Source organism: Cicer arietinum, chromosome 8, assembly GCF_000331145.2.
Source record: "Cicer arietinum cultivar CDC Frontier isolate Library 1 chromosome 8, Cicar.CDCFrontier_v2.0, whole genome shotgun sequence".
NCBI classification, from domain to species: domain Eukaryota; kingdom Viridiplantae; phylum Streptophyta; class Magnoliopsida; order Fabales; family Fabaceae; genus Cicer; species Cicer arietinum.
Genome location: NC_021167.2, coordinates 1,048,109 through 1,064,395, shown reverse-complemented (window position 1 = coordinate 1,064,395; position 16,287 = coordinate 1,048,109). Strand labels below are relative to the sequence as shown.

The 16,287-nt window shown below is 31.7% G+C and overlaps 3 protein-coding genes across 3 annotated transcripts in view; 2 read left to right on the top strand and 1 right to left on the bottom strand.

Annotated features, from left to right (window-relative positions):
* Positions 1-2,276: 2,276 nt before the first annotated feature.
* LOC101515071 (cyclin-B1-2-like) lies at positions 2,277-4,745 on the top strand. The gene is made up of 4 exons (XM_004511402.4): positions 2,277-2,476; positions 2,679-2,779; positions 4,284-4,381; positions 4,469-4,745. Exons 1-4 carry the CDS (start codon positions 2,348-2,350, stop codon positions 4,567-4,569), a joined length of 429 nt encoding a protein of 142 aa, XP_004511459.1. The 5' UTR covers positions 2,277-2,347; the 3' UTR covers positions 4,570-4,745.
* Positions 4,746-6,144: 1,399 nt separating this feature from the next.
* Positions 6,145-8,590, bottom strand: LOC101514745 (cell division cycle 20.2, cofactor of APC complex-like). Its single transcript, XM_004511401.4, has 4 exons — positions 8,201-8,590; positions 7,672-7,944; positions 7,239-7,508; positions 6,145-7,129 (listed from the first exon to the last, which is right to left on the bottom strand). Exons 1-4 carry the CDS (start codon positions 8,294-8,296, stop codon positions 6,404-6,406), a joined length of 1,365 nt encoding a protein of 454 aa, XP_004511458.1. The 5' UTR covers positions 8,297-8,590; the 3' UTR covers positions 6,145-6,403.
* Positions 8,591-12,732: 4,142 nt separating this feature from the next.
* Positions 12,733-16,287, top strand: part of LOC101513863 (uncharacterized) — a 4,645-nt gene continuing 1,090 nt past the window's right edge. The window contains exons 1-4 of the mRNA XM_012718930.3: positions 12,733-13,281; positions 13,569-13,762; positions 14,189-14,476; positions 15,956-16,281. Of these exons, the coding sequence (XP_012574384.1) occupies positions 13,106-13,281; positions 13,569-13,762; positions 14,189-14,476; positions 15,956-16,281 (984 nt within the window). The 5' untranslated portion in view covers positions 12,733-13,105. The remainder of the gene's footprint in view (positions 13,282-13,568; positions 13,763-14,188; positions 14,477-15,955; positions 16,282-16,287) is intronic.

Genomic DNA, 16,287 nt, shown 5'->3' with positions numbered 1-16,287 from the left:
AATGTCAGATAATGCTACACATAATTTGTTTGGTAACATCTTTCATAATAATATATATATATATATATATATATATATATATATATATTTTATTATTAGATAATTATTATTTTAATTAAATAATTAATTTAAATTTCACTAATTATCAATTTAAGTAATTATTATTTTAATTAAATAAATAAATACAATGTTAATTTTTTTATAATAATTATCTAATTAAATTTTAGTTTTTATAATTATTAAAAAACAATAAGGTGGAGTCTTTAAAAATCATAAAATTTAATTAAATATTATAATTAAAAATACAAATAAAAGATGAGTGAAAAAAATAAACACAAATTTTATTTCTATACTTTTTATTACGTTAATCTCTTTTTATGGTGCCCAGTCCCTTATGGTGGTCGACGAATACGACGTGAACAATGTGGAGGTGGATTTTTTTCGTCATGAAGTATGACATGCAATCTTCACGACAGTTTCTTGGTGCAAGCAATCTTCCAATCAGTTCTTTGGTGCAAGCAACATACTACAAGTGACTGCAAAATTTGAAGAAATAGGGACACAAGCCTAACCAATAATAGCATCAGGTTTAATTTATTCAAATATAATAATTTAAAACCTTAATAAAGAACGAACAATATCGAATTTCTAAGAAGTTGTTATTCACAGTCGAGCCCATAGTATTTTTACAATTAAGGAGATGTTTCGTCCACTAAACGGCCATCCTGTAGGGACATTCAAGTTAGACCTCGACAAATGATGATGCGATTGTGGTTAATTTCAAGTATTACACTATTTATGTTCACATGTCATCGCCGTTTGTTCGTTTATTCATCGTGACTACGTGATGTATGTGTCTTTCCAAGTATACATTACAAAGTATATTTGACATTTACAAGAAAGAGTTTCCAACAATTACTCTTCAACCATATTGGCCAGAATACAATGAAATAAAATTGTGCCACAATCCAGCCATGAGAAAATATCCAAAATGTCGTCAACAGTCTACTCATATTCATATCGAAATGGATCAACGGAAGAAAAATACATACCCAAGAGATGTGGTTTGTGACGGAACGAGGGACATAACAAGAATAAATGTTCTTATCCTATTGATGCTCTCGATGAAAATTAATTCATTGTAATAAAATTAGTTCATTTGTATTTGTATTTTTAATTATAATATTTAATTATTTAATTTTTTATTTTTATATACTCCTTTTTATTTAAATTTTTTTAATAATTATAAAAGTAAAATTTAATTAGATAATTATTATAAAAAATTAACATTATATTTATTTATTTAATTAAAATAATAATCATTTAAAATAATAATTAATAAAACTTAAATTAAATATTTAATTAAAATAATAATGATTGGATAATAAAATATATATTTATTATTACGAAAGATATTAATAAAAATATAATATGTGGCATTATCTCATTTTTAAAAAATTAAATTTTGAAAACAATAATATTCTAATACATAATTAGAAAATGGTGGTAGTATAGTACTTAATTTTATTTTTAATGGTAAAATAAAATAAATAAAAAACCCTTAATGACGCTACAATAATTTTTTGCCATAGTTTTCCTCCCTTAGACACTTGTCTTCTTTTTTTCAAGACGCTTGCCATTTCTTTTACACTTGACCATTGCTTCCACTGTTTCTTCCATGCCCCGGTCGTATAAACATTATTTGAACTATGCTTTATGCTACCTCAAAATTACTTGAGCATACTTGCATTGCCTTGTAATTCATATTCGGCCTATTAAGTGCACAGAAAGGAAATTAACTACTTGTTAGTAGTTGTAAATCTCTTTCCCCGACTAATTTTCCACTTGTTTTGTCCATAAACAAAATATTTGGTGTTCATTTGATTTTTAAAAATATTGTTTTTCCACGTAAGTTTTTATATCTAATTATAAAATAAATAAAAAATTAATATTTTATTTTATATTTTATAATAACTTTTATTATTTTAGTCGAGATTTGTTTAAATTAATCATTTAAAATACATTTAATCATATCTTTAAAGAATCGATTTTAAGAAAGTAAAATTAAAAGGAAAAAACAGTTTTAGAAACTTTTTGAGAATGTAAAGAGAAAAAGAAACTTTTTGAGGATAGAGTGAGACCATTTCAAAACCCTAAAAAAAAAAAAGAGAAAAGTAACTCAAAAGAAACCCTTTTTTGCTAAATAAAACAAAAACAGACCCTTATTGGTAAATAGGTGAAAAATGAAAGCCATAATAATTAAATATGAAATGAAAATGTTGTTTGTTGCAATTTTGCTTGGTGAAGAAGTTGTAGTTGTAGAGCGAAGAAGAAGAAGAGAGAGAAAATGGAGGAAGTGGGAAAGAGCATAACTCACCAAATCGGAGGTGTTCAAAATGATGCTCTTCGTTTCGGGCTACAAGGTGTTAAGAGCGATATCGTTGGTTCTCACCCTCTTCAATCTGCTCAGGAATCTGTAATCACTTTCTCTTCACTTTTCTTATGTAATTTGGGGTTTTTCTATTTCAAATCAGAAAAAAAAAAATTCTCAGTTGTTTTTTGTGATTTTGAGGAAATCAAAATTTTAGCATGATCAATGAAGCTAGTGTTTTTGATCGAATTGTATTGGAATCAGATTCAGGTCTCATAAATTATTTTGTTTTTATTTGTTATTTTAGGTAAGTAGAGTTGATGAGGTGATGAAGAAGCAATGTATGGTCAATTTGTATGGAACTGCTTTTCCATTGAAGATGGACCTTGACAGACAAATACTATCTCGGTAATCTATTTCGTTATTAATAATGTTTTGGAAATATCAAAGTCACATTGGCTTTGATTCATGGATTTTCCATGACATGTGAGTTTGTGTATCAGTGGTGTTTTTTAACACAGTTACATACTTACATTTGTACATAAACATATAGGAGTATAGGACACCTAGAGTTATATACTGAAAATGTAAATGTTATGAATGAAGAGAACTACTAGTATGTCATAGATCCTCTATTAGATTCAATGTAGCGAAAATGTAAAATACATTACTAACATAGAAATGTATTGTTTTCTCTGTTGTATGTAAATGGGATAAGGATTGCTTTTTGCGACAAGTTTGATGCACAAAACTCCATTATTATCGAGCTCTTGAGTTAACTCAGAACCATACAAGTTTACGACTCACTCTATGTATCAAAATCATGCTATCTTGCTCTGAAAATTGTTTGTATGTAAACTTGGGTTGACTCACATAGACTAACATAGAATTGAGAATTTCAGGACGATGGAATGAATCACAACATAATGGTTATTTTCTGCCGACGTGCCTAAAATGACAGTGGTTATGTGTTTTCTAAAAAATCCCATAATGCAATAGCTAAATGATAATGTGCCTCAGTGCACAAAAATTAACTTCACTGCTGTAGAACAGAACTCCACAGATGCTTTTACCATCCCAACATGAACCCATTTGCATAGGAAATGAATGAAATTGTTTTGAGTCTCAATCCCATAACTTTCAATATAAACAAAATTGGGAACTAGAAAACATGAACAAACTCATTGTTTCAGGTTTCCAATGAACCCAACAGACCACGAGGTAAATGAATTCAAATCTGATGAGCTGAAAACTAGTTCCAACAAGAAGGATCCAGTCCCACCATCTTTCACTCTTTAATAATTTGAACCTTGTGTTTTGGTTTGTCGATTTATCCATATTTGGAACTTGTTATGTTTTTTTGTGTGCTCAGTTGTGGCTCCATCTTGTAATCCGTGAATTTGTCCATCAATTTTTAATGGTTATACTGTGTTTACATATGCAGCTACAAACACATCTTAGTTTAGCGGATCGATTTCTTACAAAACGTCTAAATTTTGTTATTGTGGATTGCTTTATATTGCTAGGTTAAAATGTTGGATATTTACTATGCTCGTAGTATATTGTGTTAAGATACTACTATAAATGCTTTCAACCCTTCTTTTGTATTGAAAAAACTCTTAAACTCTTGCGAGTTGAGTCGATCATGATTTCATGAGTTTACGTTGACTCTCTCCAGTTTCGGCAATCTTACAAATCCGGTCTGCATCTATGAACACATCTTAATATAATGGATTGACTTCTCTCAAGAGCATTTTTGTGTGCATCAAGTCCTTTTTACTACTCATCTATTTGGTTTTGTTCTTGTCCTCCTAAAACCTTCCCTCTTATGTGGTATATTATCTTGGTGGCTCCATTTTGATGTTTGATTCATTTACTTATTGAGGATGTAAATCACTACTATTCCTTGTAGATTCCAGCGGCCTCCAGGAGCAATTCCTTCTTCAATGCTGGGTTTGGAGGCTTTCACAGGAAGTCTTGATGACTTTAGTTTTGAGGATTATTTAAATGGTAATGACATCATATGAATCTGCCTTTGTATTGTTGTTGCTGATTGTTTTTGCTCACAACCATGTTGTTTGTGATTGTTGGCTACAGATCCTCGCGAATCAGAGACTTTGCGACCATTGGACATGCATAATGGGATGGAAGTTCGCCTTGGTCTATCGAAGGGGCCAGTCTGCCCAAGTTTTATATAAGGAAATGACTCAAGGAACCTGCATGTTTTTTCATTTAAACTTCTTGTTGTATTTTCTTACGTTAATCAGTATACAGATTTTTAGTTCCGGATTTGTGACCTGGACTTTTTTTTCCACGCTTAGAATGCCTTTTTGATTTATGGAATTGATCAATTAAAATTCCCAGTTTCAATTTCTTTTCAATTTTTTAAAAAGAAAATTGCATGGAAAAATAATTTCCTGTTACCTTAGTTTCCTGAATGCATTGACGGGTTGAGGAATATGCTACCTAAGACGGTTTTTAATATATTTTATTATTAGATGAAATTTCTGAGTCTTATTAAATAAGGAGTAAGAAACATGATATCGTAGATGTTACTTAGTATTCTTTGTGTATAAGGAGGCAATGGTAAATGAATGATAAAAGGAGGCAGTTTAACACGTTTTTGTTTTGGTCCAAACATAAATTTCAGTTATGCTTTTCATAGCCACCACCTTACTCCCTCTTAGAGGTCGCGATTAGCAAATGTCGAGATGGACTAATAATATCCTAAACTATATTTTAAAGTTTAATTAATATTTTTAGGTAATTTTATATGGTTCTTAACTTTGATTTGATTAAAATCTCAAAATTAATTATAATCACACAGAAGAGTATTTTATGTTAAGAATCCTATGGAATTTGGAGTGGTTTTTTTTTTTGTTACAAGTCATTGGGAGTTTATTTTGTGTTACTAACCATCAATTTATTCTCCTGTTTAATGTGTATTATATTACAGAGACGGTATAAAATATAAAGTTGAATAAAAATATGATAGAAAATACATTATCATTTCATATTTTGATAGCCACATGATAACTAATATGATACATTTTATTTTGTTATTTATTTGATATATATTTTATCATGATATGATTTAAATAACAAAATTACAAATATAAACGGTTATAAGTTATTATTATTTTTAAAAATAACTTGTTAGATTTTATATTTAAAATTATCAATTGATACTATTAAATAAATAATTTAAATCTAAAAAAGAAAAATCATGAGTAAACAAATAAACTTGTATTAAATTATATAAAAGACAAAACTACAATTATAAATATTTTTTAAAATAGTTATTTATATTTTATTTTTAAGTTTAATATAAATTTTATTAGCTACTTTTATATTTATATTTAAATAAATTTACATTTTTATATTTTAAATTATATTTCAATTTTAAATTATATTTTATAAAAACAATTGAATAAATTATTGTTATTGTTATCCTACTGTCCTTAAGCAAGTGTTTCTTGCTCACCGACACACCTTGTGTTGTCTTTAAAGTTGGAAATAAAAACTCTTCATCCTTAGGTCAGTTCCAGTCCTTGTTGGACCCCGTTTTGTAAATTTTTGAACAGTGATGATGAGATTCACATGTCAAAAAGTTAAATTCATCTATATTACCTATGACTGATTAGATTAATTTTACTTAAGAGGCTACTTCTTCTATACCCTCCCTAGTTATTTTTATATTATTTTTATCTACTTTGAAGATTTAACATCTATTTACTTCAGAGTTAGCAAGGAAAAAAAAGCAAGACCAGATATACGTGGTTCGTCACAAGTGGTGTGTGACTACATCCACGGGAAAATAAAGTGTTGTTTTACACTATAGTAATGTTACAATGTACAGAGAAGTCTCATAAAAAACAACTTCATCCTATCTTCTATCTACACATTGTCTAGAGGTACTAATCCCAGTATATATTGATACAATATACAATGATTGATTATGTGGCTAAACTGGAGTTACAAGTAGAAAATATAACTTGGTGACAACAAACAAACAATTTCACACGTGGCATCTTATCGAATGCGACTAAGATGTGAAAATGGCTGAGCTCTAGCTTTTGGAGCAGCTTTGGTTACTACTTCTGGAGTGCCAAAAGCATTCCAAAACCTCAGTGTTTCATCGGCCGCTGCTGATGCCACTGTGCAACCATCTGGACTCTGAGCCATGTAAAGAACTCTGGAAGTGTGACCAGTGAGCTCCCCCATCTTGACCATTGAAGGGTATTTCCATAGTGTTAGTTGATTCTGTGAAAAACCATGAGAGCTAAGTAACTCCCTCTCATTCTTGTTCCACAGAAGGGAACATACCTGAGACCCGGTGTCAACCGAGTTCAAGCATGCACCTGTGTGTGTATTCCAAAACTTGATGCAACGATCCCCGCTGCCTCCACCAGAAGCTAGCAAATTCCCTTGGAAAGGACACCAAGCAAGAGCCTTTACTGCAGATGTGTGATCTTCAAGTCTGTGAAGCCACTGAGTTGGGGAACTGGAAGATGATGTACTTCTATCCCAGATATAAAGTAGATTATCATTCCCTCCACTGGCTAATTGTTGACCGGAAGGTGACCATTTCAATCCACAAACTTCATGTTCGTGACCTCTGTATGTTTCAACAATGTGTGATCTGATTCTTACATCATTGTTGATAATTTTACCATCCATCCCTCCGGTTGTGAGTATGTGGTTGTTCCATGCCAAAGACCCCACTCTCTGCCTATGTCCACCTCTCAAAGTTCTCAACTGCAGAAACATAACAATAACATTAGTAAACAAACTAGTAGGAGCTGGATAATAAATAATTCAAAATGGTGTATTTTCTGAAGTATAATAACTAGGTAAGTATAAAAACCTGCTTATCTGAGGTTGTATCCCACAGCTGCACTTCAGAGCTGTTCAAACCAATAGCAATATGCCGTCCATCAGGAGCCCAGCTTACTGATGTGATAGGGCCGCTTTCATCGTCAACTGTAACAAGTTCTGAAGTGGAACCATTAGACGCATCCCACAAATACACTGTGTTTCCAAGTGCAATTGCAAGAACATTGGCGCTTCCCCAATCTAGTAAATTGAGGTAATAGTCATCCACAAGGTCTGGAGCATCCAATGTCCTCTCAGAAGTCTGATATAACCAACAAATCAATTAGCACAAAAGTGTAAAATATGGTGGTTCACACCATAGAAAACAACTCAGATCCCACTTGAATTTCAAATTCAAAGCAGATCAGTTGGAGCAATCAAAGAACCAAATATATGGAACATCAATCAGATTTTCAGTAATGCACCTGAGGAATAATACGCCTGGGCTTGGTGGTTTTATCTTGTTGATGAGCCATTGAAGTAATCTCACGAGGGATTAAATCAACTGGTGCAGGTGGCTTGTTCTTGAAAGCTAGAATTCTGGTCCTGTTCAAGTTCAATGATTCTGCAAGTTGCTTCCTGTAAGCTTCCCTGGAAGGGGACACAACTGGATTTTCCTTACCTTTAGCCCCTTCTGTCAACATGTAGTGAGCATAATCAAAGTCCATTGCTGATCTATTCGGTATGAATCTGTCCAACTGGTAAGACAAACATCAAACATTAAAAAGGTCAACTAATTGATTTTCATAAACACAAATTCAGAAAGTAAAGTAACTGTTTATAACTTATAGTTTCAAAATCCATTTACCAATACATAAAAAATGTTGAAAAAACATTACATGTTTCTAGACTAATGACCCAATTATAGGCAAAAACCCCAATTGATAATAAAAATATCGATTTACATTGAAACCCTAAATATGAACGAATTGCATAGTGGAATTATGTTCTTACATTCTCTCTGGAATTATTTCTCTGAATAAACTGTTCTTGAAGAGGAAATCTGGATCTGGTTTTGATGGCGGAAGAACTCAAAGATCCTGCGTCCATTGTTAGGGGAAAAAGAAACAATATACAAAATACAAGAAAAAATGAAAATGAAATAAAGAATATAAAACAAAACTCTGCAAAAAATAAGTATTAGACAAAATGAAAATCAAATGGAAGCAAGCGATTGTGATAGCAATTAGATGGCTTGAAACGCAGAAGAGAGAGAGAGAGAGAGAGAGAGAGAGAGAGAGAGAGAGAAAGAGATTTGAATGATGAGAGAATTGAAAGAGAGATTTATATATAGCAGAGATGGCGAGAGAGAAGGGATTGTTTGAATTAGAGTTTTGCCCAACAGTTTAGAATTGTTTTGGAAGGAGGCAACGGCTATTTTGACTTACTTTGTTTGGATCGATATAACCGTTATAATTTAGACTGACCGTAAGGTCCTTTGGCATCGGCATATACCAACGGGGGGGTACATGTTAGGTCGGGGTGTGTGTTCTTCCCTCGGCCCATAATTAGTTCGAGATCACAGGACTCTATACACTCCCACACTTAAATTTATCATATTTAATTAACGCAAAATTACAATTTTATATGTTTATTAAATTTTTATTTTTTTATCACTCATTTTTTCATCTCTTTTTTCAAAACATTAAATAATTCATCATAGTATTCAAATATTTTTAAATTTTTGAAATAAAAAAGTAAGTGCACTCGAATTTTCACAAATTCGAAATAATTTTTTTTGAATTTTTGAGGGTTTCGAAATAGAAATTTTCTAGATTTAGAAACTTTTGAAATTTTTCAGATTTGAAAACTTTTTAAATTTTCAAAAATTTGAAACTTCCATAAATATATCGAAATTTTCTCTATTTTGAAACGAAACTTTTGAAAATCTGGAAAATTTCGATTTAGAAACTTTTGAAAAAATTTGTTTCGAAGGTATGAAAAATTGGAGTGTCACTTACTTTTTTTATTTCAAAATTTGAAAATATTCAAAAGTTATGGTGAATTTTTTAAAGTTTCAAAAGAGAGAGTGAAAAAATAAGTGATAAAAAAATTAAAAGTTTTATAGAAGGACAAAATTATATTTTCACGGAATAATTGAGAGAGTGGCATATTTAGGTGTGGAGTGCATCGTAAAATACTCTCAAAATCATTTTTTGATTCATACCCAATTGTTAATTCGAATTATAAAGTTCAATAAGATAAAATTATGTTTGTCATAAGACGAGTCACTAAAGAGTAAAACATGTTAGTAAAATCGTACAAAAGTAAAACATAAACATAAAGAGTTTTTTTTTTTGGACAAAATTAATCAACAAACAATTCATATATTGGACAACAAGAAGTTACCAAATTTTTGAATCAATAATTCACTAAATAGTAGTATTATCTTACAAATTATTTAATCGTTAAATAGAAATTAAAGTGTGAGATTTTGTAACTACAACTCATATGATAGTTGCATAATCATTTAACATGTTATGATTTAGGTTTGAATTTAAGATCTGCCAATTTTTTCATTGGTAAATTTTATTGTTACTCTTTGTGAACAAATAAATGAAGTGTAAGACTTCTTTATTTTATTTTTAGAGATAATGACGGTCAATCTATGAGTGAAAATATAAAATTAATGAATAGAAAATAATACTTTACGTCCTCTTAATCTTTTGGAACAAAATTAATAATTCAACTCAAACATGATTCCTATTTTAATTTGGTTCATACCTTATCTTTATTATTTTATTTTATTTTTTGTTTACGGTTAGAACCAATCCAAAACATATAAGTTGGAATAAATAAATAAAATAGAATTTATACCCCCAACAATAGGTCATTTTGTCATAGAGATTGTAATTGAATTGATAAATCATGGTATATTTTTAATGAATATAAAAATCTATTTTAATATTTAGAGATTTTTTTACAATATTTCTTTATATTTGACATTAATAATTTGTGTTAGACTCTAATAGTTGATAAACTGTCAAATACTATCAAATAGATATTTTCAAATTTGTCGATTATCGACCTAATAAATTTGGATGTCTAATGCTATCTTTTAAAACATAGATACCCTTTTGATCACAATTTTACTTTTACAAATAATTCTTTTTCTTCATATTTGACTATTAAAAAAATCCATTTCTACAATCATACTTTGTTTTTTAGGATTACTAAAAATATATTAACACACAAAAATCAAGTAGCTCAAACTTATATGTTTTTCTTAAACTAAGTTAAATTGTTCCTACTAGTCTTTTAGCCCTGTTAATTAATAGCAATCACATTAACCTTCGACAAACGAAAAGGGTTAATCAAAATTTTGAACTTGGTGAAATATTCGGCCAGTAGTTAAGGGAATGGTTCTAGACTATTTTCTTAGTTTCCCTCGTATTTACTTCACATCATTTTATCAATAGGCTTTATATGAAATGATACTTATTTTACCATCTTTCAACAAATCATCATAAACAAAATATAAATAGAATATCATAAATTCAAGGTTCTTGGTTATCACATCCTTTAAGATGATCAAACAACACATTTTTTAGTATCAATAATCCTTATATTTTAAAGTTCACCATTTACAACAAAAATGAAACACGTTATCTTTGAGACTGTTACCAATTTGACCAACACTATAACAAGATAGTATTTTTTTTATCATAAAACTCTTTACATTCCAAAGAAAAGAGAAGGATTTTCATGAAAATATATTTAAGACCACATTAAAACTATTTGAACAACCTCTGTAGTATCCAAGAGAAAAAAAAGAAGGTGAAAAAAAAATGTATTTGTTTATTACTATTTTTTCTAACTTGTCCCTTGTATCGCTCTCTAAATTTTCTCTCTGTGAATGTCTTGTTAAATTAAAATGTTGATTCATGAAAGAGTATATTAAGTGAAGTATATAATGAAAAGTGTTGACATGGTATGAGTGATAAAATATGCATGTCTTACTTGAATGATGATTGTCAATGCAAAGAAATTAATATCTTATTAACTTGGTGTGATTAAAAGAATTCATAAATAAAGTTGATGGTGATTCTTTGTCTTCATAATTCAGACGTACGTGTTATGGAGGAAAATTATGAACCCTAAATAAGAGGTAGTGTCTTATCATGTCAATGTCCACTTATGTGCTAGAAGACATAAAGTGTAAAATCATTGACCTAAGGGACGAACATTGATATGAAAAACAAAGAGAGAATTCTTAAGTTTAAGTTATTGAAAGAATAAAAAAAATTGTGTTTGATGACGTGAAGATGCAATGAAGAAATCATTGATTGTATTGATTGTTTTGGAGTAAGACATGGTAGAAGTTGGGTTTACTCTTGCATGCTTATGATAACTTGTATACCATTTTACCCTTTCTATTTTCTATATGGTACGTATATTTGGTTCCTTTGTTGATTTCCATCTGGTGAATGAGGGTCGTCACTTGTACAAGGCACTCTGGGACAACCAAGATTGAGTTATTCGATGAGGAAGCCAATTACATTTGGGATGTGGACTCGAAGTCTCTGTTAGTTGAGTATTCATGGGAGGTTTTGGGAACAACATGTGATCATGATGACTATTAGGTGGGACACAATCTTTTTGTTTTCGCTACCTTTTTTAGCATATATGGTTGGTCCCTCAACATGAGTGACATAGACTTGTCGCCCCTAGTGAATATTCTAAGATTCTTAGTGAGATTTATAGCCTGATTATTCCAAAGCATGTTGGAGCCTCCTAAGTTTGTGGATTGAAGAAGATGACGCAATCATGGTGCACAATTGATGTTTCTTCGTCTGTTGCACATTCATTTGAAGAATCCATATCGTATTCGGATAACCACCCATTGGGGAGACATCTCCTTTGACCCCAACGCTATTTCCCCGACTCGTGTGCTTGCTCACGGGGAGATTAAAGGGATATCCCATATTCGTATCTATGTGGAGACCTTGCAAGTATGTTGACTTGACTAATGAGGAGGAGGAGGGAGAATTCCCTTGAGTGGTGTTTGCAAGTGCGAATTATGTTGAAGATCCCCTAACAAATGTTTGAGGATTCGACCAACTCAAGGGATCAACATGGTTATAGGTTTAGGACTATGGGACAACTACAACTTTTGTATTATAAGGGAACAACTTTTATTTTATGGTAAACATCAACTACATATCTCTTTATGGAGTCACCTATTTCAATTTATGAATTACTATATTTTTTATACGTAGTATTTTAGTCACATTATGACAAACGAAGCTTATGTGTTATTGTAGTGTATTTTTTTGTTCAATTGGTATTTTGACTTTGATAGTGATTCTAATTAAACTCTTAGCATGCATTAAAATGGATTAAAGTAGAACGGGATATGGATTCTGGATTACACAATAAAATCATGTAAGGTCTTTTTACGTAAACGGTTACAAAAGATAGACCTAATGGACCACATGTTGAACTAGTTCATACTAACTAACCCTTGCCTTAGTAGTAGGATTTAATTACCGAAGTCACATTTTATAGCGCGATTCTTAATAACAACTACTACCGTGGCTGCCTCCGCCACATAATCAGTAACTAAATTCAAAACAAGGTGCTTCTAGAAGATTCGAACATTTCGTATCCGAATTTTTATTAACTATTCAAAGTCAAAATTAAAAACCCTAAAAATGAAATTTCCCCAAATCTGAATGGAATCATGTGCCCTAATCCACATCTCACTTTTCGGACTATCCACTAACATCGGTTCTTGGATCTTCCGTTCATCGTTTTTCTTCGCCGGCGGCTGAGCCACCGTATCTGATAATCTTCGTAGCAAGAAAAAGGAGAGGAAAACTGGGGAAGCGAAAGAAAGTAAAGAGGAGAGGGGAAGAGATGGAGAGTTTAGGTGCAGTGGATTGCGCCGTTGGATCCATCGTTTGGGTCAGGAGAAGGAACGGTTCGTGGTGGCCGGGTCAAATACTTTGCTCCGATGATCTTTCTGCTTCTCATCTCACCTCACCTCGATCCGGAACTCCAGTTAAACTTCTGGGAAGAGAAGATGCAAGCGTGTAAATGCATATTCCTTTTAATTTGTTTGCTTGTTATTCAAATTCAAATTCAGTTTTTTTTTTCTTCAACTTTCAGTTCAATTCACGCTTTGTTAGATTGTTATTGTGTACTTAATTTGGAAACTAGGGATTATTTTAATATAGGCTTCTCTTCAGAGTAGATATTTGTTAAAAAGGAATTAGATTTTTTTTGTGTTATAAAATAATAGAAGGCTTTTTTTTTTTTGCATATTCAATGATGTGTTTGCGTTGATTTACCCGTGTTTGTTGGTATATGTTTTCAACAGAGATTGGTATAACTTGGAAAAATCGAAGCGTGTGAAACCGTTCAGGTGCGGTGAATTTGATGGATGCATTGAAAGGGCAGAGTCCGCCCAGGGTATGCCGTTGAAGAAAAGAGAGAAATATGCACGCAGAGAAGATGCTATTCTCCATGCTCTTGAACTCGAGAGGCAAACGTTGAAGAAACAAGATAAATTAGGTATTGCTTCTGATTATAACAATTTTGGATCATGTGATACTGTTAAGTAGGTCTTAGTCACATATCTTCAGAAACTTTAAGAAATAATTAGGGAAACACAAAAATCTTTGAAACTTGCCAACATCTTGGAAAAGAGACTTGCTGGACTGTGAGTTCTAATTTTCCTTTTAACTTCTGAGAGGGAAGCTCTCGTCTTCTTATGATCAAATGTTTCTCAAAAACTTGTATTGTAGTTGATGACATTGCTTAGAATATAAAAAGTGATGTTCTCCACATAGGATGTACAATCCAAGCTGATGGTAAAATTCTCCGAAAAAATAGATGTGGAATTGAGTGAGAAATATTTCATAAAGTGGTGTGTGTGTGTGTAATTTTAAACTAGTGGAAATTAGGTATATCTTATAACCTGCTGTGTTTTGTTTCTAGGAACTGGGCAAATGGGTGCAGCATTCCGAGCGAAGAGGAGCAGATGCGTGTACTTGCCAGCTGAGTCTAGTGATTCTCTGGATTACAATGAAACTCTAACCAGTGTTCCAATCTCATCTTCCCACCTTGGAGGGGAGTATCCTTATGGAAGCTCATTGGCTGAGGAAAGCGAATCTGCTTTTCTGAATGATGTTGAATCTGATTCTTCTGAAACTGCTTCTATTAATTCTGATTCAGATTCATCTGAAACAGAACTAGACAACGACGAAGAGATGACTATATTTTCAGGTTTAGCTTTCTACTTCACTCCTGCTATCCTTAGGCTTACAATAACAAAATAATATGATTATCAAATGGTCCTTGCTGCAAGTTACTTCTCTTACACTTTATTATATTTCTTCTCTGGAACTAGTGTTAGTTTTCCTTGTTGCATTACTGTATTGGTCTTGAAAATCAATTATATAGGTGAAAGTTTTAATCCGTCCTTCTATATTCTCACATTATTCCTCAATGCTTTTCCTTAAACAGATTGTAAATTTGATCAGTGACACTATCATTGCAAATTGCTTACAATTAGCTGAACACAATATGAAGATTCCTGCCCACCATACCTCCCTGCTCCCTCCCTATTTCATCTCTTCTGATGAAACTAACAAATGATTTTACTATAGTTATTATGAAGGTTTTAAAAATCATAAACATTTCCTAGATTTGTCAATTCCTGAAGGAAAATACTGTTTACAAACCTAGAAATATAACATAAGATTTTTCCCCTTTGGAAAGCACTGTTTGCAATATATAAGTAGTCAATTCCTGAAGGAAAAAGGTCAAGATAAATTAAATGTGCTGTATGAGATGTGCTTTGCTAAGGCAGGCCTAAGAGGCTAAGATATTAGGCTGAGAACAAAGGAAACAGAGATAGAGAAGGAATTGTCTCCATCATGTATCAATTAGTTTTGACTAGACTGTAGAATGCATGTCAAACCCTCTATGATTGTCTCTTGTCTTTGTTGTGTGTTGGTAATAATTAAATTTTAAAGAAATTGTTGAGAAATGTTACATGTGTATTTGCAACAGAATATTATATATTAATTTGTCCATCTTTCAAAGGTTACATGTGGACTCGATGATGATGTTTTTGTGTTTCATGTTACATCATGTACTGGTACTTCAACATTTTGTAGTCAATATGTATTTTAGAGGTTAAAGTAAGGACAAATTCTGTGCAATGAAAATTTTAGGTGACAAAGTTGTGAAGGTGCACTGTTTTTCTACAAATTTCTTGTAAGAAAATGGATTATGAGAGAAAATAAGTACACAACCATCCTTTATGCAGATAAAATAAGCGCACCTTATTCCAGACAATTTGAATATCAGAGAAAGACTTCCTTGAAAAGCTTTACATTATTTAGTATTTACAATGGATTATGCTTTAAAGTTACCCAATTTGATATGCGGGTTTGAATTCATGTTGGTTTCCTTAATAACTTGGAATGTGAATTTCTGTGACCATATAGTTATCATTAGGAATTTGTATCTGTGAATCCAGTTTAAATCCATATGGCAATAATCAATTCCTCCTCCGTCTCATTGTAACCATCTTTTAGATTTTAGAATGACTTGCATTTTGGGTTCTTCATTATTCTTTTACTCCTGGTGAATATTTCTATTTTGAACTTGTTCTTTTAGTTGTGTTAGACGGTTTAGTTTTAATTTTATATTATAGCATTATTCTTTTTCATTCTTCTGATGTAACTTTGACTGCAGAAACTGGACACGATGCCGAGGAACAAGAAAGCACTAGCAGTGAGGATCCTGATGACTTAGCAATTTCCAGTGACATGCCGCACCTCTATCCGCGGGAACCTATAACATGTAATGAAGCTGTATCCAAATGGCAATTAAAAGGAAAGAGGAATAACCGAAATCTTGTAAAAAGGTCTCTTGTTGCTCCTGATAGGAAAGGTGGTGTTTTATATGGAGTAGATGTTGAAGGACAGAAAAGCCATTTAAACCACAAGAGGTTGGGACCTAGTTTTCCTTACTACAGATTTGATTATAGTGATGCTCTTGATGATACTGATCAAATGTTTGGATCG

What these genes read in the sequence shown, in the direction of transcription:
- LOC101514745 (XM_004511401.4), bottom strand. Translation starts at nt 8,296, where the DNA reads ATGGACGCAGGATCTTTGAGTTCTTCCGCCATCAAAACCAGATCCAGA. An exon ending in GAAATAATTCCAGAGAGAAT is followed by an intron (nt 7,945 to 8,200) that starts GTAAGAACATAA and finishes TTGTCTTACCAG; the next exon opens with TTGGACAGATTCATACCGAA. An exon ending in CCAGGCGTATTATTCCTCAG is followed by an intron (nt 7,509 to 7,671) that starts GTGCATTACTGA and finishes TGGTTATATCAG; the next exon opens with ACTTCTGAGAGGACATTGGA.
- LOC101515071 (XM_004511402.4), top strand. Translation starts at nt 2,348, where the DNA reads ATGGAGGAAGTGGGAAAGAGCATAACTCACCAAATCGGAGGTGTTCAA. An exon ending in GACAGACAAATACTATCTCG is followed by an intron (nt 2,780 to 4,283) that starts GTAATCTATTTC and finishes TATTCCTTGTAG; the next exon opens with ATTCCAGCGGCCTCCAGGAG. An exon ending in TTTTGAGGATTATTTAAATG is followed by an intron (nt 4,382 to 4,468) that starts GTAATGACATCA and finishes TGTTGGCTACAG; the next exon opens with ATCCTCGCGAATCAGAGACT.